We start from the raw sequence: 27,988 nt of genomic DNA on the forward strand, positions 1-27,988 counted from the left end.
TTTTACCATTCCTTTATTTAGAACTAGTGCTCCTGGTGGTTGTACCTTAACTATTCTGATGACTAAACGCTCACTGCAGCTTGCATTAGAGAAAGTAATTTCACAAGATTCAAAGCTTTGTCATCTTAATTTAATTTGTTAAATACAGCAACACTGTAAGATCGCATCTATGTAAAACATTTCAATTCATTATTTTTGTCACACTTCTGTCACAAGGAAGAAAATGTGAACAGTGGAAGGAACCTAAGAAATAAAGTTCAGCCTCAGTTCTGGTTCACAAGTTAAGGCGTTAATGTGGAATCAGTATATTGGTTGCAAGATCCTGTGTTTCTTCCCACAGTCAGAGACTAAGCAAAAAAGTAATTTGTGTGGAGATATGTCCTCTTTAACAGCAAAAGAAATCAGCATAGATTAATCATCATCTGCCAGTTGTGTCAGGTCTCCTAGACTCCAACCTGAGCTGACTAACAGCTCCTTGTTTCATCCCATTGTCAGTGCACAGATACATAAAACAGCCACTTCAGTTGTACAAGTATTAAGGGTAGGTCTGATATAGAGATATTTGCTTTCATGATGTGAACATATGGAATTCTGCATTACTGCCAGGTGGACAAAAATTTAAAAGGACACAAGGTGGAAGTAAAAGTTCTAATCTGGTCACCCTAATTCTGCTCACTGCACTTCCCAACAGCAAGTGACAAACTCTTATTTAACAGAAGCAGGCTAGTATAGCCTTACTGTGTTCACTGTTATGCTCAAAGTTCATTTGTAAAACAAAGAACTCAATTTAATACTTTCAACTTAACCATCTTTAAAGGAAGAGACCCTTGGGAGAGCTATTACCAATGGAGTGTATCTATCTGAGAACCACGGCACTTTTAATAGATATAAATATTTATACATGCATGTAGGACTACTTAAGGCTGAATTACATCCCTGTAAAATGCACAGTGAGTTTTGTGACTAGAACTGTTCAGTTAAATAGGTCTGTTTCTCTACCAGGTATTCACTGAAAAGCAGTCACATAAAAATGAAATAGTTGTTCTCATGGTATAGGACAAAGAGATAATAAAAAGATGATGTTCCTTCTCTCCGGTTATAACTGATGATAGCAGTAGCCTCTCCAAAAAAAACCTCAGTTTTATAAGCTTTTGCTGTAAAGTTTTAGTAACAATGTGTAAACACACACTTTACATACATACAACTAAACAGTTATTTCTCAATTGAAACAAGGAAAAAAGAGCCAAAAGAGAAACTGATCTCCCCAGCTTGTACTTGGGCAGCCAAAAACGCAACACTTGCTGATGAAGGCAAGCTGAAACAATGCAGACTGACAGGCAGAAAGGCTTAACATGCCTTCCTCCCCCAAGTTTAACACCATATACCCAAAGGCATGTTATCATCAGCTGTAATCCAACCACCTTTCCTTTGCTGGTCTATAGAACAGCCACCCTGAGGAAAGAACAAGCAGCTCAAGATTTAATGCTGACTTAACCTTCCTGAATTTAAAGGAGAGGGTAATTTAACAATTTCTCCATCTGTTTTGTGTTTTTGAAATACGTGACTTTGAGCTCAGATAAGATTAGCTCAGACTACACTCAGATAAGATTAGCCGTACAAGTTGACTGAAGTGGGGGAAAAAGCTCAAAATTTTACTGTCCCTCTGCCCTGCCTTCCAGGGAAGATTATGGTCAGACTCAAGAGGCAAAGCCTGGCTTCTGGGTGGTAGGGGGAAGGCAAGTGTGCACTTGCAAAGCAAGTCTAAAAGGCTCCTTGGTTTCCTCTGGGAAGCTGGATCTTCCTCCTTTTGCTTCTGCTCTTGTCAGGATCTGCTTAGCCCTTTGTCTTAATTGCACTTACTGCATCTGCTGGATCATAAGTCTGGAATTACAGCCCTGTAGTCTCTCCTGTACTGAAAACAGTCTTCATTGATTCAAAGGGAAGAGATGGCACTGAAAAGTTGCATAAGACTTACTCCTAAACTAAGTGCTGCATCTTCTGAGTAGACCTGAGGACAGTGGCACCCTCTTCTACATGGTTTTACAACCACTGAGTTCCCAAACTGCTCCCTTCCCTAGCTCTTCTCTGTTCAAATGGTACCATCATCTCATCCTGCCTCCCACTTTCTTTGTATCAGTTCTGGGTTTAACTTTGCACTTTTTTTTTTTCCTTTTGGGTTTTTGTTGCTTTGGTTTGGGGTTTTTGTTTTAGTATGGGGTTTTTTTCCTACTCCTGTTTAGGTTGCAGATTACTGCTGCTATTTCAGACTTGAAAAAGGTATTGTATACTTAGAGGCTCTTTATTTTTAAACTCTAAAATACTATTTATTCGTACAAACTTGGTGCAGATTTCTCCTCAGTCAAAATTCAGCTGAGAATTTAGTATTCATCTGACAGAAGTGTTTTGATAGTATTGAACACATCAACTGCTACTGCTTAAGAAAGTATTTTACATCCTGAAAATCCATGGTAAGGCCAGTGTTTTTTATTAGATACAAATTAATTTGATGAATGCACTATGGAAAGACTAAGCTTAACCAATCACACTTCATGCTAGACATGGTAATGGCGCTGTATAAACTCCAGTAGTGTAGGTTAACCCACACTGAAACTGCAGCTACTGCAAGCGAGGAGTATCTATATACCTTGCTTTGCCAAAAATTAAAACCCAACAAACTGCTATTGCCTACTTTTCTTTCTTGCTCTTACCCTTGGTGCAGGATAGTAACTTCAAATGCAAAAATTCTATCTGAGAACTGTTTCTTTTGGGTTTTTTTGTAGATACCTAAATCTAAGTCATCAGTGAAGTTTAGCTTCAGGAAATAAGTTACATAAAGCAGGAAGCCTCAGGTTTTTTTCTGTGCCTCCTTTCTGCACATAACACTGTGGAATGCCCCCAACTGCTTCAGTTATGATCCACCTAACGATGTTCAGAAATCTTAACTTTGACATCCACCCATGATATTTTTAAACATTAGGAATAATATTAGAAACTATTTAATGAGTCATCATTATCCTCAGTCTTTCACGGGAACACCACTTCTGCTGACAGAGTAAGCCAAGTAAGTTTCAACATGCAAAATTCCCCTTTGAGAAGAGTAGTAGCAACTACAAAAAATTCCAATATAATACATCACATTAAATGTAAACCTTACTGGTAGGCACATTCCCAGTAGCTCAGACTTCCTTTACACTCACATTTAACACATATCCAGTTTATACATATGTAACCTGTATTCGAGCAACTTAACTTAAAGTTTGAGCTGCAAATCACCCTTTTGCGCCAATTTTTGAAATAGTGTTAAACTGCGGAGTCTAGATTCTCGTTCACCATCCTTCCACAAAATAATGAGGTGGTCAGCAGAGCACGTAGCCAGTCCCAGTTCACCAAAGTACAGGAACATCTGCAATGAAACAACTACTATTACCATGATGCTCACATGAGATTGTCAGCTTGCTTAAATGTTCAGTGTACAGCTGGACTAAACAAATACACGTGTCTGAAATGGTTCTGCTTGAACATAGGTATGCAAAATTACAATGTATACTTTCTGTATGTTTGAGATGTCATAAAATCCCTACATGAAAACAACTCTTAAACATCACTTCACATTGAAAGATCTCAGTTTAGGAAAAGCAGTAAAGCCTTACAGATAGGGAAGCTAAGGTACAGAATATTGAAGAAACTTGTTCCAAGTCAGCAGTAGAAGAGTGAGTGACTTGCATGAACTCTGATCTCCTGGTTTCTTAGGAACAGATGCCACTGTTCTGTTCACTTGGGTACACTGTCCCATTCCCACACACCACCACAGGCTACCATCACCAAGCCTGGAAGGGTCAAAGAGTAAACAACTGTGACAGACATCAGCATGGTCACACAGAGGAAGCCAAACTAGCAAGAACTGTGACACAGGAGAAAAGTACAGCAGCAGTGGAGGGATTTTGCAAGAGCAATGGAGCTGGCAAGTCATGTAGTCATCCCTGACTTCAGTGACCTCCACAAGGCTGCCTAAAATTAGCCACTAATTGCAGCTCAACACAACAGCCAATGGAACCAGGTCATGTGATGCCACTATGGCATGCTTGCAGTGTCCTGACTCTTCAGCTTGTTGAAGGGTTCTACCCAGGAGAAGCATGCAGGCCAAAGACTGTGCTACAGCCTACCTGCTCTGGGAACCGCCACTTACTAGCTATGCGGTTCCAGTAGAAATACTCTGGCCAAGCCCACATCTTCAACCATCACAGTTCATCACGACTCAATATTTCCAGCCTCAACTGCTCCAGTCTGCTCAGACTTTAAAAATGGAAATTCCTCATATGTAGAATGTTGCAGAAAATCACATCCACCATCATCTCAGTCACTCCCCGGCTCTGCAGCATCCCAGCAAAGACCCAACATGTGCCTCTGACCTTCTTGGCTGTGCCTCTTGCTGAATTACACACTATGTCCTCTTTCTTAGCTAGCAACTTTCCATACTGATAATAGGGCCTCTTTCAACAGTTTCTCAGAAAGAAAGATGGTAGAGAGGGGCAGAAAGCCTTGCAGAAATCCCTGCAGCAGAAAGGTGCACCTTAGCTATTAGTGAAAAGCTTTCAGCTTTTGGCAGTAGCAGCTCTGAAATCCAGTCAGTCTCACAAATACCCGTGAGCAAAACTACTCCAGAACCACAACGCTCCACTCTACCTGCCCTTCCCCCTGCTTCTGCCAAGAATGTGTATAAAAGTCCACTGTAAGAAAGCCCACTGTTACTCCAATAGGTTTGTCAAACATGAATGTGGAGGGAAAATGCCATTTAAAACAAAAACATACTCTATTAGGCAGACAGAAGCACGGAATGGTACCTCATCTAAAATTAAAAGACCTCCTTAAGGCTCACAGCACAGAGGGCTAAAAAATTCCTGAATGGGTTTTGTTTTATATGAGCCCTTGTTTAGATTGCAAACTTAAGATGAAATCTGGAACAAACACGCAGTTCCCAGTGGTATTGCTTGCAGTCTATAAAGAAACCAAACACCCCACCAGATTATCTGTAGCATGTATGTATATATCTGCATACACAATCCTCAGGCACCAGTGAGTGTCTGAGTTCTCATTAGAACTTTAAGTCAGCATGTATTATTGTTTTCACACTGCACTAAATATACCACACAATCAATCTGTTCCCAGCCTCCAGAGCCAGACAGTCGAAAGTTACAGCTGTTGAAGAAACACTGCCAAAATTGCATTAGTAAGTGAAACTCACTTTTTCTTGTTCTTACCAAAGCTGACCTACCTGCACAGCTGATGAATGACCAATCAAATCACCAACCAGCTCCAAGAAATACATCGGTGTATTCTCCTGCATCTTCTTAGCAGCTTGGTTTGCTTGCTTGTTTGCCCTTCCAAATCCCCACATGTTGAAAAACCCTGGGGAAAAAAAAAAATCTTTTATTTTGGCAAAAATCACAAATACAATTCATTTCCTCTAGCTAAAGAGAGAACGACAGGAGTCACTTAAAATCTAAAAGCAGAACAGTCTGCACGGCAAAATGACAGAAACATTGTACTGCGCAGCACTTCTATGTCTGGATTATTCATCTTGAAGGGGGAAGGAAACAGAGCTACTTTTGTCTTTTGTCCTTACTAGACATTAATTTAGCAAACATGTTGAATTACTCACCTGGATGAGACAATATATGCATTTAGCAAGAAATCCAAGGACTGCCTAAATGAACTAACTGAACAGCAAGGGTAGATGCAGGACAGCGATGTTTACCTTTGCTCTGTCCTCCGGAACTGTTACTTGTGCAAAGAGGAGAGAAATGAGGTGCCAGTCTCTCCCCTGTGTGTCCTGCACTAAGGCATTAGAGTGCTGGCATACAGGTAACGCAAGTTTCTGATGCTGAATTGCCTGTTTTTATACTGCCCACTGGCTTTCTCCTTCAGATTTAAAACTATCAGCCAAACTGGAGTATAAAGCTAGCACTCCACGTTTCATTTAGACAGCAAGAAAATACACATCTGTGCCACAGCCTCCAGAAGAACTGTGTAATAATACTGACAGAAGTAAGAAAGTTGGGTTCTGTCTACAATGCAGTTCAGGCTTTCTTCTTGACCCTTCCCTCAGCCCCATCAGCACACAAAACAAAAAGTGTGCTACACCATGGCCCTGGTGCAAGGGAGATAACCGGAGAGACGGTTATAAGGGGATAACCATAACAACTACTTGGGGGATTCCTTAGAATAAAAATACAGCAAATCAACAGCAGTCCACCTATCTCACTATTGCATACGGTTTCTTTCAAATGTCTCCAATCATAGAAGTTAGAAATTTCCAATGTGAAACCAAATACCATTTGTCACAATAAGCAGCACAACTGTGTAGATCAGCTGTCACCAGCAATACCGAAGACAGAACATTCCTGAAAAAGTGTTTCTAAATCAACCCAGGCAGCAAAAAGATATTTGCAAAAATTAGCATCAACAGGTGAACAGCCAGGTAGTCAAGATACATCAAGAAAATTATTCACAGCTCAAATTAAAAAATTCCTACAAGAGAGAGTAACAGCTCATTACTGTTCCCAGTTGATAATACTAATTATATTCTCCAGAGCACCTGTCCAAGACCTTAACTACCAGTGCCCAGGGAAGCTGCTGGCCTGGTCAAAGAGCAGCAAGCCCTACACAGGCAATGTCTGTACTTGGGGAAAATGCTTCCTAAACACTAGCAACTAGCCCTGAGGACTGCGATACCCAGAGGTAGTATGTAAGCAAGGTTGGATACAGCCTCAAAGTGAGTCCCAATGTCATTCCAAGTTCAAGGAGACGTAGAAAACACATTTTTTTGTGCCAGCTGCTCATCTGCAAGCTTCTCTTTAGCTTTCTTCACAAGGTCCTGCAACTATTTATTCTTGCATGGTAGAGGATCCAGCACTATTCAGTACCAGCAGAAGTGGATCAAGGTTTGTCAGGAGGGGTCACAATTTTTGTTAAACCAGCTGATAGAACTGTAAACTCTAAATAAGTTTCATGGCACAGAATGGCTTCAGCTGGACCTTCTAACTTCCCATATCAGATCTTGGAGGGCTTGTACACCTATGTCTTCTTCAGTTTCCCTCCCACATCTGTTATCAGTTGGTTAAACACAAGACATTATCTCTCCTTATAAAGCCTGTAAGCCTCTCTGTTCCTATATGGTGAATATTGGGTTTTCCATTATCCTTTTTAAATGTTCTTTTCACCCCCCACTACTAGCAAACCTGTTGGAACCGGTTCAGCCGGCAGCTGCTGCTTTTCTCGGAGCTCCCAAATGCGCACACTGCCATCTTCTGAACAGGAGATCAGCTGCCTGTAAAAACAGTTGATAAGCAACACTAGCATGGATACTCATCTGCGCAAGTCACCTTGTGATGTTTCTATAAAAGTGACAGCAAGTGCCTCAGGTTTTACACAAGTTGCTAGAACTCTGAAATGTAGCAGAACATCCAGATGTTCCATACAAAACAAGGTGCATTTGTAGCAGGACAAACTAGAATGGACTTGCAAAACAGCTGGAAAAAAATACATATTTTCAATCCCATTTTAAAAGCATACCACTCTGTAAAACAAAAAGTAACAAGTCTAGACTCTACAAACACAGTTCCACTAACTGGCCTCTGGAAGCTTACTTTCATTAAGCAAAAACATATTTTTTCTTATGGAAAAATAAGAAAAGGAAAGATACCCCTTTTAGTTACATGTTTAGAACAGTTTAGAACAGCACATGCATTTACAAGATCAAGGCCCTGATTTTTATCTTCTGACAGACTTTTGCTCCATTGAACAAGAGTATAGAGGGATCTAACAACACAACTATCAGATTACATACACATAGCAAATTGTCCAACTTGGCTGTCAAAATAAGTTCCAGCTAGAAATTCAGCACTAATGAACAAAGGCCAGAAGTAATTATTTTTTGTTAAAACATTTCAATTGTTAGAATATATTTAGTGAAAAATATTTACTGAATATGCCATAGGCCTTTGCTTTATAAAAGTAAAATGCCATTAAGCTATACTTTCACAATGTAGACAAAAGTGCTTTATCAAGTCTGATTTTGAAAATAAGCCAAGATATTTTACTCTGAGCCTGTGCATGAAGCATACTGGATTATAGTTTTTTCACACTGAATTACAATGATACATTTTCAAAAATCAGATCAACAAGCTCTATCTAATAAAAGCAGATCAAACTAAAGATCAAATCCCTGCCCTAGAAATTAGATGTAGCTTTGCAGACGGTCTGTAGCCACCCTTCCAAGTTCTGCATTTCTTTACTGCATTAACAAGATGTACCATGACTTGTACCTGTTTGGAAGCTTCTCGATGTGCAGCACAGAGGAGTCGTGAGCAGTTCTCTGGCAGGCAATCACACGCTTCATTTGAAGATTATATACGTATATGCCTTTCCCAACAGCAGCAAACACACACTGGAAAGAAAATTCAATGGAACAACTTACAGAAACAGATACTGAAAGATCACCCTACGTGTAATGGATTTCCAGCAGTACTATGATGTCATCTAGCCTGCATTATTTAGCTTATTTCCGTCCTCATGTTACTGCTTTATCCCAAACATACGGCATCAGCAAGTTATAGAAAAAATATGGATTTTTTGGATGGAATGAGAGATATCCTCCTATACTCTAAGCAGTTGTTTCATTTCTGTATTTTCATCCTGCACCTTACAGTCTAAGCGGAAACCAAGGATACCAACAGATCAACACATTTCTGCAATTAAACATTTATGTTCTTACACTAAAATAATGCTCAGTGTTTTGACAAACTCTTGTTTTATCAAGGAAGCTGTTCTGCATTTTTGCCCCTTTTTTTTTTTTTAATTTAACTGAAGCTGCGCAAAGAGGTCTTGCTCAAGCATTTGGGCTCTACTGAGTGTAGAAAAGGAACTCTCTCACAGAAAGGTATTACACAATACTGCAAAGAGGTAGAACCATTTTGCATGCAATGTTCTTCTTCAGAAAAGTGCAGGGATTCCATCTCATAACCATCACGGCCCTAAGAAGCCACAAACAGTTTACAGCTCATTGGACCTGGACCCTCTCATGACTTGTAATGATTTTAGAGAGGACAAATGTACAATCATGTGTACATACACATGATAAATATTTGGTACTAGAGGAGTGCAAAATGCTTCCATTCAGTACATATTTGGGTTTTTGAACATACCTTGTCTAGGTGATGGTATACTGGATCTTTTCCCTGAATGGCCTGCTTCCATCTACACAGCCCAAACATTAATGTCTCATAAGCAGTTCACACTACACACTTGTCAACATTTTGTAAAACCGGTAACCCAGTGTCTTTGACTAAGATTTCCTATATATATTCAACAGTGTTTTGACACTGTTCAAAACTCAGGTTTTTGGTGGGTTTGGGGTTTTTTTCTTCTTATGCACATCTGTGGTGGGAGCTCCAATAGCGCTGAAACTAAGCTCAGACTTCTGACAGCACTCTACCAAATCAAGGTAAAAACACTAAGCCCATTTTTATTATTTTCCTAGTTTTGTGTGAGGCTTAATTCAATGGCCTTCCACATCACTCTTCCACTCCTTTATCTCAGCCTTTTCTCCCTTACAGTCTTCCACCTTGAGACAGGCTCTTGAGTTTCACATTGTTTTATAGCTTTGCAACAGATGCTCTTCACAGATCACTTTTTTTTTTTTTTTTTTTTTTTTTTTTACACACACAAGCCCCGGCAAAACCCTGGTCATCTCAAATCCCAAGAAAATAACAGATGATGAAGCATAAATTGTACATGTATCTTAAGAGGCAGTTTAAAAAACACACACACACATATCAGGACAACAGATACACTCCTTAGCACTGTTTCCTTGTATTGCCAAACATTTACCATCCCATAGTACCCCAACTATGAAACAACTTTTCTTTTGCCAATAACAGTTGGTAACATTTCACAAAAGTAAGTAACAACCTGAGGATTTTTAGCGTTTCCTGAACAATAACTGGATTCTGCCTAAGTATTCTGACCAAGAACTCTTGGATTATCTCCAAAGCATGATTACAGTAGACTGGATTTTAGACCCATATTTGTGCTCTTTACAGTTAAGTACAGCCCATCTGAACAGAAGCAGCAATATTTATCTACTACTAAGCATAAACATATGCCTATTCTTTAATTCACTTCATAGAACCCTCAGCTATAAATGTTCAAGAGGCACATTATTGTGGAAACTGCATTTCCAGAACCATGGAATATGAAAGATTTATGCCATCAAAATATGCACTTCCTGTTTATTTTTCTCTAGTGGTACTGTAAACAACTAATAAATCTTTGTCAGTCAAAAAGAAATGCTGTTGTGACAGTCCATTATGTTAGTTCCCATACAATCAACATAATATAACCTTCAGTTAGCTCAATGACCAAGATTTCATATAAAAACTGTTGACTGTATAAAAATAGCTGTGCACATTTTAAAGAAGCCTCTCATAATAAAACAAGCAAACTGAAAACACAAAACACTTGGCCTTCTGTGGTAAGGTCATGCTAGCTCACTTGAAGTAGTTTACTCTGTTTAAAGCTTTTTACCTCCTCATCAGATGTTAAGTGTTGAACTGAAGTTTCATTTGGGCTTTGAGATAACTTTATTTCTGGCTGTACATCTGGATGGACAGAGGAGTCCCAAAAATTGCACTCAGATGCCTGCTTTGTCCAGTCAAGTGCATCCCAAACTATTAACTCACCCACATGAGAACCTGTCACAAAAGTCAAGTCTAGAGGGGGAAAAAAAACACACATAGAAATCATGTGATATTAAAAAAATCCATTTCACACAACATTACAACTCTAGAAAGTTAAGAGAGCCCATTTTCGAGTGAAGCTATGTAGAATGTGCAGTATGTAACTGACTGGACAAAAACCTCTCCCTTTGAGTAAATCCTCATTTGATTACCTAGCATAGCTCAGATAAGCAAAAGGAGATGAGCTCTCTTTTGTAAAATTAAAACTAGGAAGGAGAACATTCACCAGCCACAGTGCACAGTACAGTATAGCAAAGGCAAGGAACACCACCAGAAGTATGTACAAGTATTTCAAGTTCATTTGTTGCCTACCTACAAAGCCCTTCTATTCCTTGGACAAGTAGGTGTATCAGTACCCCTCAGACACAGCAAGGTATGTCTTTGCCATAAACAGAAATACTGATCACAAATTAAATGGATGAGTTAATGGCAAGACTGAAGTAGCTGCTCATGAATTTGTTAATCGCACATGGAAAGCAACTGCTTCAACAATACTTAACGCAGGTAGCGTATTGTCTTTTAAGCCCAATATTTCTTCCCCTTCATAATCAAAAAGGAGAAAATAATGGCAACAGAAAACCCCAGAAACAACTACCATAGAATCCAAGTTTTCTTCTTTCCAGCTTCTTGTTACCTCTGTACCACAGCGCCCTTTGCGCCAACCAGGCTGACACAAGTAAGCCCAAGGACAAATACACACTCTCTATCACACCAGGAATAACTTGTCCTGGGCTTTGGGGGTGCTCCATAAAAAAAAAGACAGGGAAGAACAAAGTAGAAGGGGTTGATACCTGTAGTAGAGTAGACAGAATTTCAGGTAATAGCTCAGTATTGCCCCAATGAGCAGCAGAGATTGCATCACCTTCCAGAGCCTCTAAATAATGGATCTATATGCAGGCCCACATCCGCACACCCAGAACTTTCAGTTACCTTGGGACTACAACTGCAAAGCACGTGGCATTGTATATTCCATTTTAAGAATCAGAAGGAACAAGAAAAAATAGCTTTTTAAACTTTCCCAACAGGAAGAAGACCCAGAGTTCCATTCCCATCAATGACATTGCCTCTTTTGTGCCTTTTCTACATCGTAACCTGCCTGGTTTCATTTCACTGTTAATCCATAAATAAAGCCATTATATTTTCACATTTCACTACCTTTGCAGCTACACAGGAAAGTTCATCTATTAGTCATGAAGTTTCATTCCAGTTAAAAGTTTGGTCCCAATAAAAACTCTATAGTTGAAATATCCCACTGGTAACTAACAAAACTAGTAACATTATAAAATGACTCTTACCATTGACACTGACTAATGACAAAATGTTATCCTGATGGTCAACAAGGTGTTTTACTTCAATGATGTTCCAACCTTCAGACCCATCACTAGAAGCAATCAACCTAAAAATGACTGCAAAGATAAGAGAAATTGTCTAAATAAGCTTTATCATTCAGAATAAAGTGTAGCTATGCTTAAATAAAACACATCATTTTCAGAAAGACACAAACTAAAACATATTACAAATGAGACAGTACAAGATGTGCAAAGCCACTTATGACCACTCATAACACCAAAAAAATGGGAATAAATTATTTCAGTGTTATTATTAAGGCCTCTTACTACAGCAACTATAGGATAAAACATTTCAGCCTAGTAACTCTGAAATTCAGAGAACTGGTCAACATCAGAAGTTGCAGAAAGCAGAAGTGAAAAGCATTAGACATCTTTATGGATACGTAAACTAAAAGTGAAACATCTTTCTTGAGGGCTCATCTGACTGAAAACTATTATTCAAAAGGATGCAATATTCTCTAGTAACGCCATCAAGATTGCCAGGAATGAAGACTTTATTTTAATCAGTCTTGGAATTTCTTTTATGGTATCTCAAGGGCACTACAAAAGAACTGTGGGAAGTTCAGATGGAAGTTTACATTGTATACCAATGTCTAAACACAAGAAGACTATTTTTAATTTGCTCCTGATTCTTTGATCAGAATATCAGATCGCTATTTTTCAGCGAAGTGTTTAATCATATTGAGCCAAGTTTGTTGTTTTGCTGATTCAGTGCTCTACTTTTTCTTCTGGATTTTTTTTCCCCATATTTTGAAATTTCAGTAATTTTATAAAACACTCTTATTTAAAAGACTCTCCACAAACAGCTAGCTGACGATTTACAGTTTGCATACATAGAAAACCCTGTGTCCAAGCGAGCAACAGAAACCATCACATTGTCTCATTATAGCTTTGGACAATATAACAAGATCAGCAATATCTCATACTCCTGATCTTGGGATAAGGAGGCTCTACAGAAGCCTAGTATCTGACAGCTCAGATAATGAGTTCCAGACCTTCTCCAGAAGGACAAATGTAGAGCACCACAATCAGATCTGGACAGGTGGCAGTAACAGTAATAACAATAACAAAGATTATAGAAAAGTTTTGTCATGCAGATCTCAACAGAATTCCTGAATGAGATTAGTATTGTCTGCCTCTGTCAAATAAGGGAAAAAGGAAGAATGTTGCTAATCACACCCTAATACCATTTACTTTTCTTATACAATTCCAGCAGCATGCTCTTTACACGTATCTCTGATAAGCAGCTGTTATAGAGGAACATGAACATTTAACAGAAATGCAACATACTCACTTAGCTCTTTGCCAACAGCTGCCGCAACACAATTTTTAGGCAATTCAACCAAAGCACTGATATCTTTAAAAAAAATACAGGAGGTAAGAGAGAAAAGGATATTCATTGGCCACATGAAAACACAGCAAACTGTTAATTCCTTATTAATAAAGTTCTTCATAATCTTCCTTCCACTTACAAATTATTCTCAAAATAAAAGCATATTGCCCAAAGTGAAAGTTGAACAGCGGTGGAAGTGAACAGATTACCTCAGATGGAGGTAGAGTCAGGAGTTTTGGTCCTGAATCCAGCAGAATTCTGAGCGTCAAACTTGAGGTGAAGCTGAGAATCAATGATCTTTTTACTTTAAATACCATTAGGATGTTTATGTCCTAATGCTGGACAATAGTAAGGACACTGTGGTAATTATTCAGACTCTAAACATGCGCAGTACCAAAGCTATTAGATACTCATGCTACAATAGTATGCATGATATCAAAATATTGTGCAGAGCCAGCTGAAGAAGAATAGGGCACAAGATAAAATGTCCAGCTTGCTGTTACTCTGCCTTCATCCTGCACAGAATTCCCCCAGTCAGTGCTGCGACACCATTAAAGGAAAATTTCCCAAGGAATAAGCAATCTGTCTCTTTCCCCACAAAGGAAGCGAGAGATTAGGAGGGAAGAGAGGGCCCAGGCTGCACATCCCGTTGACCCCTTGTACAAAAGTTTCAATAGCACCTCACACTAAGCACTACAGCACCACTTCCAACTGGTATTTGGCATGGTATTTCGTATTGAACCAAAAGAAGTATTAATATCCTCAAAGATTCAGAAGGTTTTGCCTACCACTACTCCATTCTATGACAAAAATAAGGAAAATATTGGTTACAACCTTGAATTTGATTCACAGCTTCGTAGGTATCTTTGTAAAGTATTGGCAATTATACGCAAAAATTTAGTTGCGTGGACGGATTATATGTAAGTTTATTAATAGAAAAGTATGATAGACATTGAGATCTGATTACATTTACCGCATTTCTATCAAAACCTGCATTTTCTACATCAAAAGTACTAATTCGTAATAATAAAAAGAAATCCTTTACTGCTCTATTACTACAAAGCTTTACTTAGGAATAATAAAACTCCCACTCCTTCACACAGAAAGCCAGCCAAAGGATCTGGTCCACATTACAGCAAACATGTATAAATCAGCATCTGAGATCTAGCCCTCTAAGTCCAAGCTAATGTACAGTTACTGAGATTTGACATATTCTAAAATTCACACAGCACAGGAGACTAAAAGCAGTCTTAATTCTGAAACGATTAAGTCTGACATTTAAAAAAATAGAGAGTGGCTCTAATACATAATGTTATCATTAGAATTAAAGAGAATTTGCCAAGTTGGTTTTGCATCATTATACAGATCCATTTTACTTGCACTTTAACAGCTATAATGAGTCATTTACATTTTTACCTGCATCAGTAAGATGACTGGTCTTACACAAGAGATCTAATTTTCGGTTCCAAACACATAGATCACTCCCTCCAGACAACCATACATCCAGTCTTTGAAGAACTGTCAAACACTGCAGAACAAAAATCAGATATATGTCCCCTGCAAAAGTTCTACAGGGAATTTCTCAGTGAAATGATCACGAGCTTTAGCTAGATAAAGCTGTAAGTACTATGAAACACAGTATTAAGGCATCACTTTCCTGAGAAATACAGACTTAATTACATACCATACATTACATTTTTCCATCAACAATGCAAAACCTCATTTTTCAGTGATTTTTTTCTACTATTAACATTCAAGAACTAGTTTGACTGTAGGTTGCCTTTTCCAACACAGTAACAAAACCAAGCCATAAAATGACCTTTGTTCTACATCCTTTCAAAAAGAAAATTGAGGTATTAAGAGTTCCAAAAACAAATTAAGAATTGTGCCCACTTCTCAGCCACTCATTATGTACCTGTTCTTAAACCAAACACTGCTGTTCATTTTAACACACCTGCCCATATGGCCCATGAGCAATAGATTCTTGCAAACAACAAAACAACAGGCATACCTAGGGTTTCCTCAGCTTACCTTTACAGTAGAATGGAAACATGACACTTTTTGAACCTGTTTGCCACTAGTGCAGTCCCAAACCTGACTTTATTCATTAAGGAAACTGACAGGTTTTTATATATTATAAATATAACTGCTGTGTTTGTAAGTAAATGACAGACTGGGAAATAGGTATGCAGAGGCTCAGGCTTCTAATATTTGGCCAAAATGACATATTAATAAAGGTCTGTTATACATTTATTTTTGTAGGAAGGATTGCATCTACTTGTGAGCAATAACCAGTAAAATCCTAGTATAATCCAGTTATACCTACTGGATATTATCAGCCAATAAATTTAAACAACCTGCAGCCTGTTTCAATGCTACCTTTAAAAGTAAAAACCAACAAAAAGCCCACAGAAATTTGAATCCTCTCCAGATCTAAGGATACAATAACTGTTCTATCAGCTGATGCTGTTAAAATCAAATGTTTTCTTTCTTCAGAAGCATCTGACGAAGAAAATGGTGCTATAACTGTAATTTTCTGTGTGTGTCCATGAAGTTCAAAAAGTTTTTCTCCGGTCTGAAAAACAAAACCATGGAAAACTAAGGGTAAAATTTGGAAAATACCCACTGTAGCATATAACATAAGTACCAAATTACTTTTGAAAGCAAGAATTTCTAAAAGTCTAAAATCGCCCTTTCTAAAGTAATTTATGGATTTACTTCTTAGTACCTTCAATACTGTTCAAGATCTTAGCTAGAATTAAATAACATACTAAGTGTAAAGAAGTAGTACATAATAACCTCAAAAAGCCCTTTAGAACTAAATTCTGTATTAAACTCATTTCATTTTAATGCAAACATTGGCCATTCACCCTTTTTAATGATATTACAATAATTCAGATTTGTTGACAGATCCTCTCTTGAAAAAGTAATTTTTTTTTATTTTAGTGACTAGAAAAACTTGACCTCTATTTATAGCAAACACAGTACTGCCAATTTCCTGGCAGCTTTATTTACTATGTATATTATATATAGCTTCAAGCTGGTGGTTTAGGTAACTGCAGCTACTTCTGCTCTGTTTAGTTAGATGGCAAAACTCTACAAACATGCAGAAGCATACTGGCATTTTAAACATTCAATTAAAATAGAGGGTAGTTATAACTGTAAACTTCTTTACACTTGTGGGTTAAGTTTTTAAATTAAAACTACTAAAGAATTGCTTTAACAAAAACATAATAAAAATCCTACAGAAGCAGAAAATGGAACTTAGTTCCTAAGCTGGATATCTAAACGAGTTTTACATTCACAAACTGCTCAGAACACTGAGTATATATACTCACGTACATGGTTCTGAATATTCAAAACCAATTTCTTTTTCCAAATTATAGAATTATAAAAGGTCTTCAACAACAGCAAAGCACTAACTGAAACCGCTCAAAAGAGAAGAAAAGTTTCAAGTTCCCCCTTCTGTATTTTAAAATTACACCATCTTAAAGGTCACATAAATTTTTCAGAAGGTTTCTAAAAAAGTTTACAGTATGAGATTTCTTTCTTCCTTAATTTGAATGTTTGATATTCACAGTTTAGACAGCACAGTATGTCTCCCTTTTAGACTTCCTATTGAACAATCTAACTTGTATACTAGCCCTCCTCAACACAGGTCTAATGCTCATCCCTTCTCTATAATTTTGTCAATGGTACATAGACACAGAGCAGAAGCATGGAACAGTGGGTATCACGCTTACAGAGCACTATTTCCATGATAAAGCTAATGTCTTAGTAAGCTTTTCAAAAGTTGTAAGATTTTTATCACAGCAGTAATTAAGACCCTGTTTCTGCACTGCATGAAATGTTTAACTTCCACTGACTTTGGTGTCTTTCCAATACAGTTTTGTGTTAGCTCTCCATTTACTCTAATCAGTTATACTACAAATAGATATTGCTAATAGAGCCACTGAAATGTACTTAAAACTTAAGTATATATATAAATCTTGGCAGGATTGGGACTTTGCTACGTATTTGTTGAGTTACTAGTCAACATTGCAGTGTTTACAGCAAACACTTAACAGATTTTAAAAGAAGAATTAAAGCCACAAGTTCATACACGCTTCTGCTTTTCACATCATCACTTCATCTCAAATCTCTCTAAAATCACTGTGTCTTCCTACAACATTCTAAGTTTTAGAACTTACTGTTCTCTTGGGTTCACACAACTTTTACTTTCCTAGCTCTCCTTTCTAAACTAAGGTTTGACAGATTCCCTCCACTTCTACATTTTCAAACAGTACCTCTGCAGCAAATCTTATTTATTCTGCTTTTTCGCTGCTAGACATTTCTAACTCTTCTCTCCAACTTCTACCCTCTCCAGAGCATATAAGCTACCCCCAAAAAAAAGAGCTAACCTGCGCATTCCACAGAAATATGATTCCGTCATCTCCTGCAGATGCAAACCTGAAAAAAAAAAAAAAACAGCACTGAAAACTTCAATATAGCATAATGTAATGGAAAAGCAGTAAACAGTTATGTAAGAAAAATATTTACAAGATATATCAGACTCTGGCTTTAAAGAATAAACACGTATTTGTAAATCCCAATTACAGTTTATAAACCAAAGTCAGTACATTTAAATAGGTGCTTATCAAAATACACTTAATGTAAGAACAAGGGTTAAGAATTCCAATACATACTATTATAAATAGAATTGCACATTACAGAACCAATTCCCTTGTTTAAAAATATGAGATCTTACACACCAAATAACAGCAAACTCTAAAACCAAATACTACAGTCAGAGCCAACTGAGTGCAAGACATCTAACACATTACAAACCACTCATCTAAGTTCAGCCCAGGAGTAGAGGAGCCCAGTATTTATCATGACACTTTAAACTGTTGCTTAAAAGACCTCCCAATGGGAGTGCATTTAAGGTGCTAAATTTGACTTCTGCTAAAAACCCAGCTGGAAGGCATACCATATGAGGAAAAAATAGGTTCATACTAGCATGTTAATCTCACATTAACAAAGTCTGACCTAAATGCAATATTTTTCCCTAGGCTAGAGTGAATATCTAACCATCTGCCTACATTCACACCTTACACCTATACATCACCACCACAGCCACACTGTAGCTGGAGCACACATCCCAGCTATCCCAGTAAAGGCATACTATGAGCTGAGAAAGCCTAGAACTGAAACAAGACCTTCCATAGAAAATTGAATTCAGTTGTTACTTGCAAATATACCTACCTTCTCATTTTTTCCTTTTGTTTTAAGCTTTCACCAAGGGTTAAACAGTTAATATTTAGAGAACTAATTAAGATTTGTACTATGTGCAAGAAAGTCATGAAGAGAGGTTATATCACTTGCGGATTTTTTTCTGTTACCAGCTGTGAATAGGTTCATTAACTATATACATGTCCTTTCTTTTAAACTCTTTGCAATTACAATGTTTGTGAAACTTGCTAACAGAATAAGTTTTCAGGCATAAAGCCATAGGGGTTTTTTCCCCCTCTTTCTTCCACATATCCTCCTGTTTTATTCTACTATAGTAAAAAAAAGAAGTGTAAGCTCTACTTTCTTCATATCTTTCATTATTTTATATCCAATCAAGCCCCTTCTTTAAAAAGATTAGAGAAAAAAAACAATCTTCCATGCACACCTCTGATAACATTAATTTCTAATCTTTAGTTGCCTTTTAGCTCTATTATACCTTGCTTTGTCACAACATCAATAACTTAAAATACTAAGACTCTCAGCAGCAACATTCAGCAACAACCCTTTAAATTCCAATTCCCTTCTTGAGTAATATTGCAGCTGTGTGCCATTTGAACAAAATTCTGGGAAGAAAACTGATGTTTGAAAGAAGGCACGAGTGTAATTCATCAACACAGAAGTTCAATGGAGTGCTGTTTTGTATATTTTCCTCCTCATCTTCTAACCAGGATTTCTGTTTAAATATAAAGGTATATTGTAGAGTCAGTCATCCTACAGTTACATTCTGTTCACCAAGGTGGAGATTCATGGGTCACCCGATTCTTTTCCAGTCATGATCATCATCATCTATAACCTTGTCTGTTTCCTGAAGGAGCAAGGAATGGTCAAATGAGCAACAAAAAAGCTATCCTTAAAATGTGTTATGAACTCTGTTTAGTTTAATGTGTCAAATGCTAGAGTATTACATGCAATTTTATCTCAGTCCATTTTTTGGAAGACTCTTGCTGAGGCTTAGCCTTCTTTAGTGATCTTCCAATCAATATGACCCTTACTTCATGTTCAAAAAGTACAAGAGAAAAGAAGAAAAAAACACCAGCTTTCTGTTACATTTATACAGGATTTATTTAGTAACTTCAAAAACCAATCTAAGAAAATTTTCCACTCACTGGTTTTAGCTGAGCCACTGAGAAAACAAGAAAATCCTTCTGCAAAATTCTCAATAAGATGATATTATCTGAAGACCTGAAGCGTGAAACTTGGCTTACGATAGTTGACAAAAAGCACACAATGGAATAGCTGCAGAAACTAAATAAAAACATTTCAGAAGCTGAGTAACAATACTAATTTTACTGAAAAGAATCAAGTGAAAAATAGTATCAGCTGTTTAACAATCCAGAAACTACCACATTAATGATAAATAAAACCTTAGAATTACCGTCCAGTGAAGCACCTCTATTAAACTCCTCAAATTCTCAGAATATTAACCAGCTGTATAACTTACTGCTTATCCATATGCTATTTTATAACCTATCTTCAACGCGGCCATCCAGGCTTTAGTCTTACACTGATTATCATTAGTTTAGCTCCAATAATTTACCTGTTACCATACAGTGAAGCCCAAAATGGTAAAAGATTTCTTCGCATCAGACAGTGTATGCAATCTAAGAACACTCTGGTATTTCTATAAAGACCAATTACATTTATTCAGTATGTGTTCTGGGAAAAATGTACTTTGAGGAAAGGTTATTTTAATAACTTGTCTGGGAAAAAAAAGGACTGAAAAAACCCCACAAGATTGTTCTATTTTTATATGAATCTTCTGGTGGATTACTATAATGTAGAAAAATAAATTTTATGGTAACACATATGTAACTTTTCTGATATATATATTTATGACATTAAGAATGAAAACTGAAAAGCTAAAAATTCTCCATGGAGTCTTCTGTGAATTTTTTATAGATGTTTACAAAATTATTAGAAAATAAGATTCTGCGGGCATTCCAAATTTGGAAGAGACCACCTGACCGATCAATGTGCGTGGCAAAGGAGAGAATCTTTCTTCACAAAACACCTGCTGTACACTGCAAGGATATAAACGAAACTCTTACCCATGTTAACTTTGTGTAGTGTATTGACAAATATATTAGAAATCCCCCTCTGTGCCTAATCCATAAAAGATATAAATTACTACAGCTCCTTAACAGAGGGACTCTAGCCTGCTACTTACGTTCTTAGTTCTAAAGGTTTTCTATTTAATTCTCCACATCAGCCAAGAGTCACTACACTTATTATTGACTAAAGGCTTCACAACCTTACTTTTAAGGCAGAGAAATATTTCCTCTCTTGCAGGATTAAGTTAAATTAGAGAACATGCAAGGCTAATTTAGACAAAACTAGGATAGAAGCCAGGTCATAATGTAAACCTATCATAATTCATTCTCTTGGTCACACTTCTAAAGTGACAACGGTAAATGTAGTGACTTCATCTCTGCTTCATAACCAGTTTTCCAGTTTTTAGATAACTCCCATCCTCAGAGTTCACAATAAAGTTGGACCTAGCTACAAGGAACCAAGAACAGAACAGGTAAAGATTGTCAGGGAATATACAAAAAAAGTGCACAAAGCTAAAAATTGGAAGAGAGAAACAAAGCAACTGTCAGGTTTCAAAGAAGCAGTACAGCAAGTTGAACAAGATCAAATTGGAGGAGATATATAATGCAGACATTAGGCATATGTTGAATTTTACTATGTAGTGATTCTGAATAAAGTGGTGAAAATTTCAAAATTTGAGAAGTTCAGAAAAAAGTTGCATTAACCGAAGCTCAAGTGAATTAAGCACTAGAGTTTCAGAAGAAAGTGTAACAAAAGATTAGAAAGAAAGGAACAGCAACATTCAATATTGTTAGGAGTGTCATGTTCAGTTGCTACAGTGTATCTGTAGCAGTCTATTACATTCTTTTGTAGAACCAAAAGGTGAAATAACAGCTGTCCTCAATTCAAAAACATAAAACACGTGCATCCACTCAGAACAGAAGCAAACACTACTGCATATTGTCCTGGGAGAAAGTGTGTGTATGCATGTACAGAAGGGAACGTTCAACCCAGGAACAGCCTGAAAAAGAAGGGCTGAATTAGCTAAAGGCATTTCTTTCAAACAAATGAATTTGTACCAAGAAACATAACTCCATCACCATTATTTTCTTATGAAAGTATAACTTACAAGAGAAGCCAAAAGATGTAGTAACATACCAAGAAAGGGGAGTGTTCATCCCTTGCCTTTTTTAACTCCAGGCTTTTCCTGCCCTCCCACCAAAAATAAAAAGAGAGGATTAAAAATATTACTACATTTCCATAAATATTCTCTGATGTATTGACAAGGATGCTGTGAAACAATTTGAAATACAATTTCATACCTGCATTCGTCTATTTGCACTAGAAATCGTACTATATCTTGATGACCTTTCAACACAAGGAGCTCCGTGTAAGGATTCTGTATTTGTTCTTCACCAATCGTCTGTACAGATGATTTCTAAAATTCATAAAAGAGGAAATAAATTTATTTTGTACTGACATAATTATTTTCATTGGGTCTTTGTAATGTCTAACAATCTACATACAGACTCATGTGTGAATGTAGTTATATTTGAAGTTAAATTAAGGTTCTGAAATATCATTTTGCCTTAATGCAAATCATTATAAAAAGATCATTTCTTATTATTTCAAGTAAATAATACCCTTCTATAGCATGTATTTTATATTGTAATATAGCATTTTCTGTTTAGCAAAAACATTTTGTACTGCTTTAATCACTGATACACCAAGATGAAAACCCAGTTTAGTCATGAGCTGTCATGTGGAGCCAGCTTCATGACTCAATTCACCATACATTCAGTTTTTCATTAAATTACACCTCTTCCAAGAGGTCTGTGAACCTCTCATAACTTTCATCTACCATTCGATTTTAAAATCCTATATAAAGATGACATATTTAAAATAAATAAGAATAAATGCTGTTCTGTTACATAACATATAAATCATCCATTGGGACTTTAGTCACAAAATACCAAAGCAAACTGCTTAAAAAAGGTAGAGAATGATTAATCATTTTATAGAACAGCATCTGCAATTACCCTCAACTAGACTATTAATTAAAAGAACAATCAATCACTCAGAGCAAGCTGATCACCAGGCAGGGTCAATAAAATATTGCATATGAAAACTGCAGTTTCAAGGCACGGTAGTTCTGCTAATCTCAATCATCAGTTTGTTTCAACAGAAGACAACTTTTTTGTATTTAAGGTCTTCCACATTCTGGAACAACTTGCTACTAGACCTTATTAAAAAAAAATAAAAATAGCTCAGTAGTAACTCAGTGACAGAACTCTCCTCCTTCTAGATTTATTTTACATGATAGTCAACATCATCTTACTTCCAGGACTGTCTCTTCTTTGAGGACTTCAACAGAATCTACACTGTAAAACAGTAATTACTGAACACTGTACAACATGCAGCATACCTGCCAGGTAATCCTACGTGAAAGACAAACATATTATCCCCAGAAACGTCAACATTTTCTTGCAGGAATAATAAATTATTTTCTACGGCTTCCATATTGGTACTATGATACTATTCTTTAGAAGTTAAGAATGACAAAGTTAATAAATAGGGAAAGAAATCTGTGTTTATTTTTAAAATGAAGAGGTTGTCAAAATGCTGGTTCTTGTGATTTTATCTTGGTTTTGTGCTAACTGATGCATTTCATGAAGCAACTGTTCCTCATTTTATGCAATTACATGAGAATAGCAGTTCCCATTTAAAATAATGCAAGTAGAGTCTGCATGTTACAAAGAAAAGTTGGACAAATATGGAAACTTGGACTTCAGCTGTCAAAAGCTAATCAAAACATTCCTCAAAAAAAATTGAGAGTTGTAAAAATCCTAAGCAAATCTCAGCATCACTGGATGACATTAGCAATACTGTAGTGAGACAACTTCCATTTTTATTTACTAATAGAAACATACATTCACAAAATAATTGTAACATTGCTTTGAAAAAGTCAGAATTTGTAACATTAACATCCCAATTCTATATTCTGTAGTTGCTTCCTATTCAGTACAAGACAGTGCTACTTCTTTTGAACAATGTGTCTAATCTTATTTTTTCTTAATTCTAAGAATGCCTGTGAATATTGAAAGGTACAGTGCTGATGAAGTACTATAGATAACAACAAAATAACAGTTTTTCCCCTAGTACTGTCATACAACAAGCTATACTCTCTTCAGATCTTCATTAATATTTACTGAAGTCTTGGGTTACATGTGCATTCTTTCTCTGAATAAATCTATTTTTGATATAAACTAGTAATTGAACTCTCTTGTAGCAACACCAAGTTTTTAGTTGAGAAAGCTAGATGCTGATGCTAATGGAATCCATTCCCAACTTGCATGTTTTTATGGAGGACCTGTAAGCATCACTACAATAATCAGGAAAAAAACCACAACATTCATCTCAGCTTCAGAACTTCCTATAACTCCCATGATCTGAAGCATTTAAGAGTGGGATTTTCAAAAGCAATTCACTAAAAATATGGACACAAGAGTACACAGACATACTTATGTGTGTACCATGGAGCATGATAAATTAGCTTATATGGACCACGATGCTACTGCAGTTAGACTGCCCCCATTACCAGAGCTACCCTACTTAAGACGTACACCACGGCTATCAACTGAAGAGATTCAGGAGCTTAAATCTAAATGATTTTCAATTCCTTGGTAAAAAAAGAAACAGGTAAGGAGAAATTTACATTTCATGAATTTAGGACAGCTTTGCCAGAGGCTTTCTCTATTCACCCAGTGCAACATCACTCTAATACATCTGACCTTTTCATGACTGGCTGAAGCCATAGCACATGAAACAAACACCGTAAGTCCATAGTCCACACATTGCTATGGGCTTCCTTATCTATTTAAGAAGAGTACAGACAGAATTAATGGTTATGAAGATGAACTTTAGATGAAACAATATTACATAATGCAGGAAAAAAGAACAAAAAGAGTTTGGGGACTAACCCTTATCAATAAGTGTTATTCAGTTTTTCCACAGAGAAGCAAAATGATCACCATCATTCAGCAAACCAGTGGTAGCAATGGGAACAGAAGTCGTGTGGATCAGGTTTAACCAAGCTACGAACGGCAGAATGGAAGAAATGGACCACACCTTGACCCATGCTCATGCTTTATTAAATCACAGTATAACTAAAACATAGCCAGAGTTTAAACTTTGGTGAAGGACACACACCAACGTAGTTTTCTAGCACATCTTAGAAAGCTGTTGCATATTTCCCATCTTCCTTTTAAAAACAACTGCACACAAACCTGTTAAATATGACTGCGATACAACCAACATTTTGACTGATGACAAAGGTCAGAGGCATTCCCAGACATCGTCATTCCAAATTGGTACAGACTCAAATTTCCACCAAAGTAACTACTGGCATTTGAAATTGACCATGATATTGTCATGACTTGCTCATATACAGCAGCTGAAAAATCATTACTTCCTCATATTTGTCTAGACTACAAAAGCACTAAGTGTAAGGAGCCCAGCAACAGTATTAATTAACTCTTGTTAAGTCCAAGCTGAGAACTTCAGCAGAGTTGTAGGGACAAGAAAATCCCAATAATCTCTCCCTCAAATCCCTCGACTCTTTTTCAGAGTAAGGCAACAGGAAGGATGTCAGTGTTCGGTGCACTACATAGGCCCAGTTTATTTTATGGATGAGAAACCAAGAAGAAATGGTAGAAGACTACCACAAACTAAAACTAGGCCATGTAAATAAGTTACTGCCTATAATTTACATTATTGACCGGTGAGTCCCGAGGGCAGGACTCCATATGCTTGCAAGCTACACAACACAACCCCCACTTGCCTAGGACGCGCTGAGCAGGAGGGAGAAAGCCGAGACGCTCCTGACACGGACGGCTCCCAAGCCCTTCAGGTCCTGGGCAAGCTCAGCTTGGGGGTTTCGCTGTTTGCTTTTCTGTTTTTTGCCCTCCCCTCTTTCTCCTAAATGAAGCTTGTAACCCCTTCTAACAGCCAGAAAGTCCCACAGCCTCCGACCTAGCCCTGAAGGCCCCTTGCTCCGGAGAGCCCAGCGCAGTGCCCAGTCGGGCTACCACGGGACACCAGACCCGCCCCGACGGAAAGGCCACCGCCCAGCGCCCCCCTTCCTCACAGCACTCTCCCCCCAAGACCTAAAGCTCCCCAGGGCCCTCCACCGGCACCGTGCTGCGTGAGGGCGGCTGCCCCCACGGGCAGGCCCCCCCGACCCGGCCAGCGGCTCCTGACTGAGGGGACAACGCCCCCCTCCCCTCCCCCGCCAACGGCCCTAACGCTCCTCCTGGCCCCGCCTCCCGCCGCGAGCTGCTCTACCCCCTTCCGCCACGCCCGCCCGCCGCCTTACCTCCGCCAGGCCCTGCGGCTCCCGGCCGCCGCCGATCAGCCACCGTAGCATCGGGAGCGGCACCTGCGTCCCCCTCCGCCACGGGCGGCTCGCTACGGCAGCGGAACTGTCCCTCGCCGCCTGCTGCACCGGCGGCTCGGCGGGATGGCCAGGAGCTGAGGCTCCAGCTGAGGGAAAGGCCTTCTTAATCGAGCTCCGCGCGGAGACCAGCCCTCCAGCGGGCAGGGCCGAGAGGGGCCTGAGCAATCGATCGCCGAGTGGGTGCCGTGCCGCCGCCGGGAGCGCGCTGTGAGGGGGCGGAAGTGTGGCGGGAAGCGTGAGGCGGCGGCGGCAGCAGCCTGAGAGTGATTCAGCTTAGCCTGTGGGCGAAGTTTAACTGCCAAGCGTCTAAATTCCGTATAATGGATAAATAAAATACTTAGTAGCTTTTTACTTGCTGTCTTCCGATTTCAGAGGAAATTTATGCTACAACGAAAGAATAATTATTACCATTTTATTGTGACCGTCTTACCTGTTTCCTGAACAACCACCAAAATTTTCTATATATAACGGATTTCCCTTGGCTGTGACTGTTTTCATTCTCCTTCGCTGAACCTCCTTTAGGTCTGCGATGTCCTTGTCAGGATGGAGTAACAAATACTGTACAAATACACTGCCTTCAAAATGTGGCTGCACCATGGGGCTAAACAACAGACTCATGTAATTCACAGTCCTGCTCCTCCTCTGTCCTTAACGCAATGATCTTCGCAGCCTTTTTGAATTTTAGGTGCACATGGAGCAAGATCACAAAACACAACCCAAAAGGCCACACAAACCCCATTCTTGAGCCGACACAGGTAACAAACTCCTAACGTGTATAAGCGTGTCCAACGGGCACTGCTCTGTACATCTGAATCTACACATTTCACTTGTCCTGTTGCCTTTTTGCCCAGGTTGTTTCAGGTAATCATCACCACACGGTATCATGAGACATACCTGAGATTTGCTAAATACCTGGGGCAGGAGATAATGGTGGTTTGCTAAAACCTGAACTTCTAGCAGTGACCAGCCTCTGTGTGGAAAGCAAGGGATGCATCCTCGGTCTAGGATGAAGTGCTGCTGTAGTGACCTAAGTTTGATAAGTATTGGTGGCGTGCAACCTGAGTATTGCTATTTGTTAACTGCTAGGAATTCTTTGCAGCTTCTCAGCAAACTAAAGTTGATGACAGCCATAAACCAGTTTTAAAGCAGGAGATGTTTACTCCAACTTTAGCATACTCCTGCTTTTCCATTCCAGTTCAATTGTGCTAGATTCCTAGCTCAGAGGTGCTGTTCCTGCAGCCTAAGGGCACAGCCAGTGGGATTGCTTTGTGCATGCACCCACATCTGCCAGGGTTTCCACAGTAATATTTTGTCATCACCAATCTGCTCTTTGGCAGTCTCCCTAAATAATTTGATATCTTCTCCAAACTGGCAAGTGTTGACTCATCTTGTTGCATTTCATTTATTGGAAGAAAGGACTGCACAGCATAACGCTACTTACAGTTGTATGACCTGTAATCCTCAAATACAGTATCCATAGTGATACCTCCAAAAACGAAAAAGAGAGGGAAGAGCACTTACTACACCAGATGTGGGGACAGGGAATGCTGCTTACTCAGGTTAGCAACATGAGTAAGGATCTTACTTCTTTAATGCAGTGAGGAAAATACACTGCTTGACTTTACCTCTCCTTTCCTGCCATACCTCCTTATTTTAACCTCTTTTGCTGTATCACAATTCACACAGCTGGAAGAGACAGGATAGAAAATATACAGTACGGTACTACGCTGAACAGCATCTTTGTAGATGAATA

At 38.3% G+C, this 27,988-nt stretch overlaps 1 protein-coding gene across 1 annotated transcript; it reads right to left on the minus strand.

Annotated features, from left to right (window-relative positions):
• Positions 1 to 26,214, minus strand: WDR41 (WD repeat domain 41). The gene is made up of 13 exons (XM_050913395.1): positions 26,155 to 26,214; positions 22,103 to 22,218; positions 17,879 to 17,927; positions 15,922 to 16,053; positions 15,510 to 15,572; positions 14,895 to 15,006; positions 13,440 to 13,502; positions 12,092 to 12,202; positions 10,585 to 10,769; positions 8,325 to 8,446; positions 7,239 to 7,327; positions 5,273 to 5,406; positions 1 to 3,403 (listed from the first exon to the last, which is right to left on the minus strand). Exons 1-13 carry the CDS (start codon positions 26,203 to 26,205, stop codon positions 3,251 to 3,253), a joined length of 1,380 nt encoding a protein of 459 aa, XP_050769352.1. The 5' UTR covers positions 26,206 to 26,214; the 3' UTR covers positions 1 to 3,250.
• Between the last annotated feature and the right edge of the window lie 1,774 nt (positions 26,215 to 27,988).

The sequence above is a fragment of the Gymnogyps californianus genome, chromosome Z, assembly GCF_018139145.2.
Source record: "Gymnogyps californianus isolate 813 chromosome Z, ASM1813914v2, whole genome shotgun sequence".
NCBI lineage: Eukaryota > Metazoa > Chordata > Aves > Accipitriformes > Cathartidae > Gymnogyps > Gymnogyps californianus.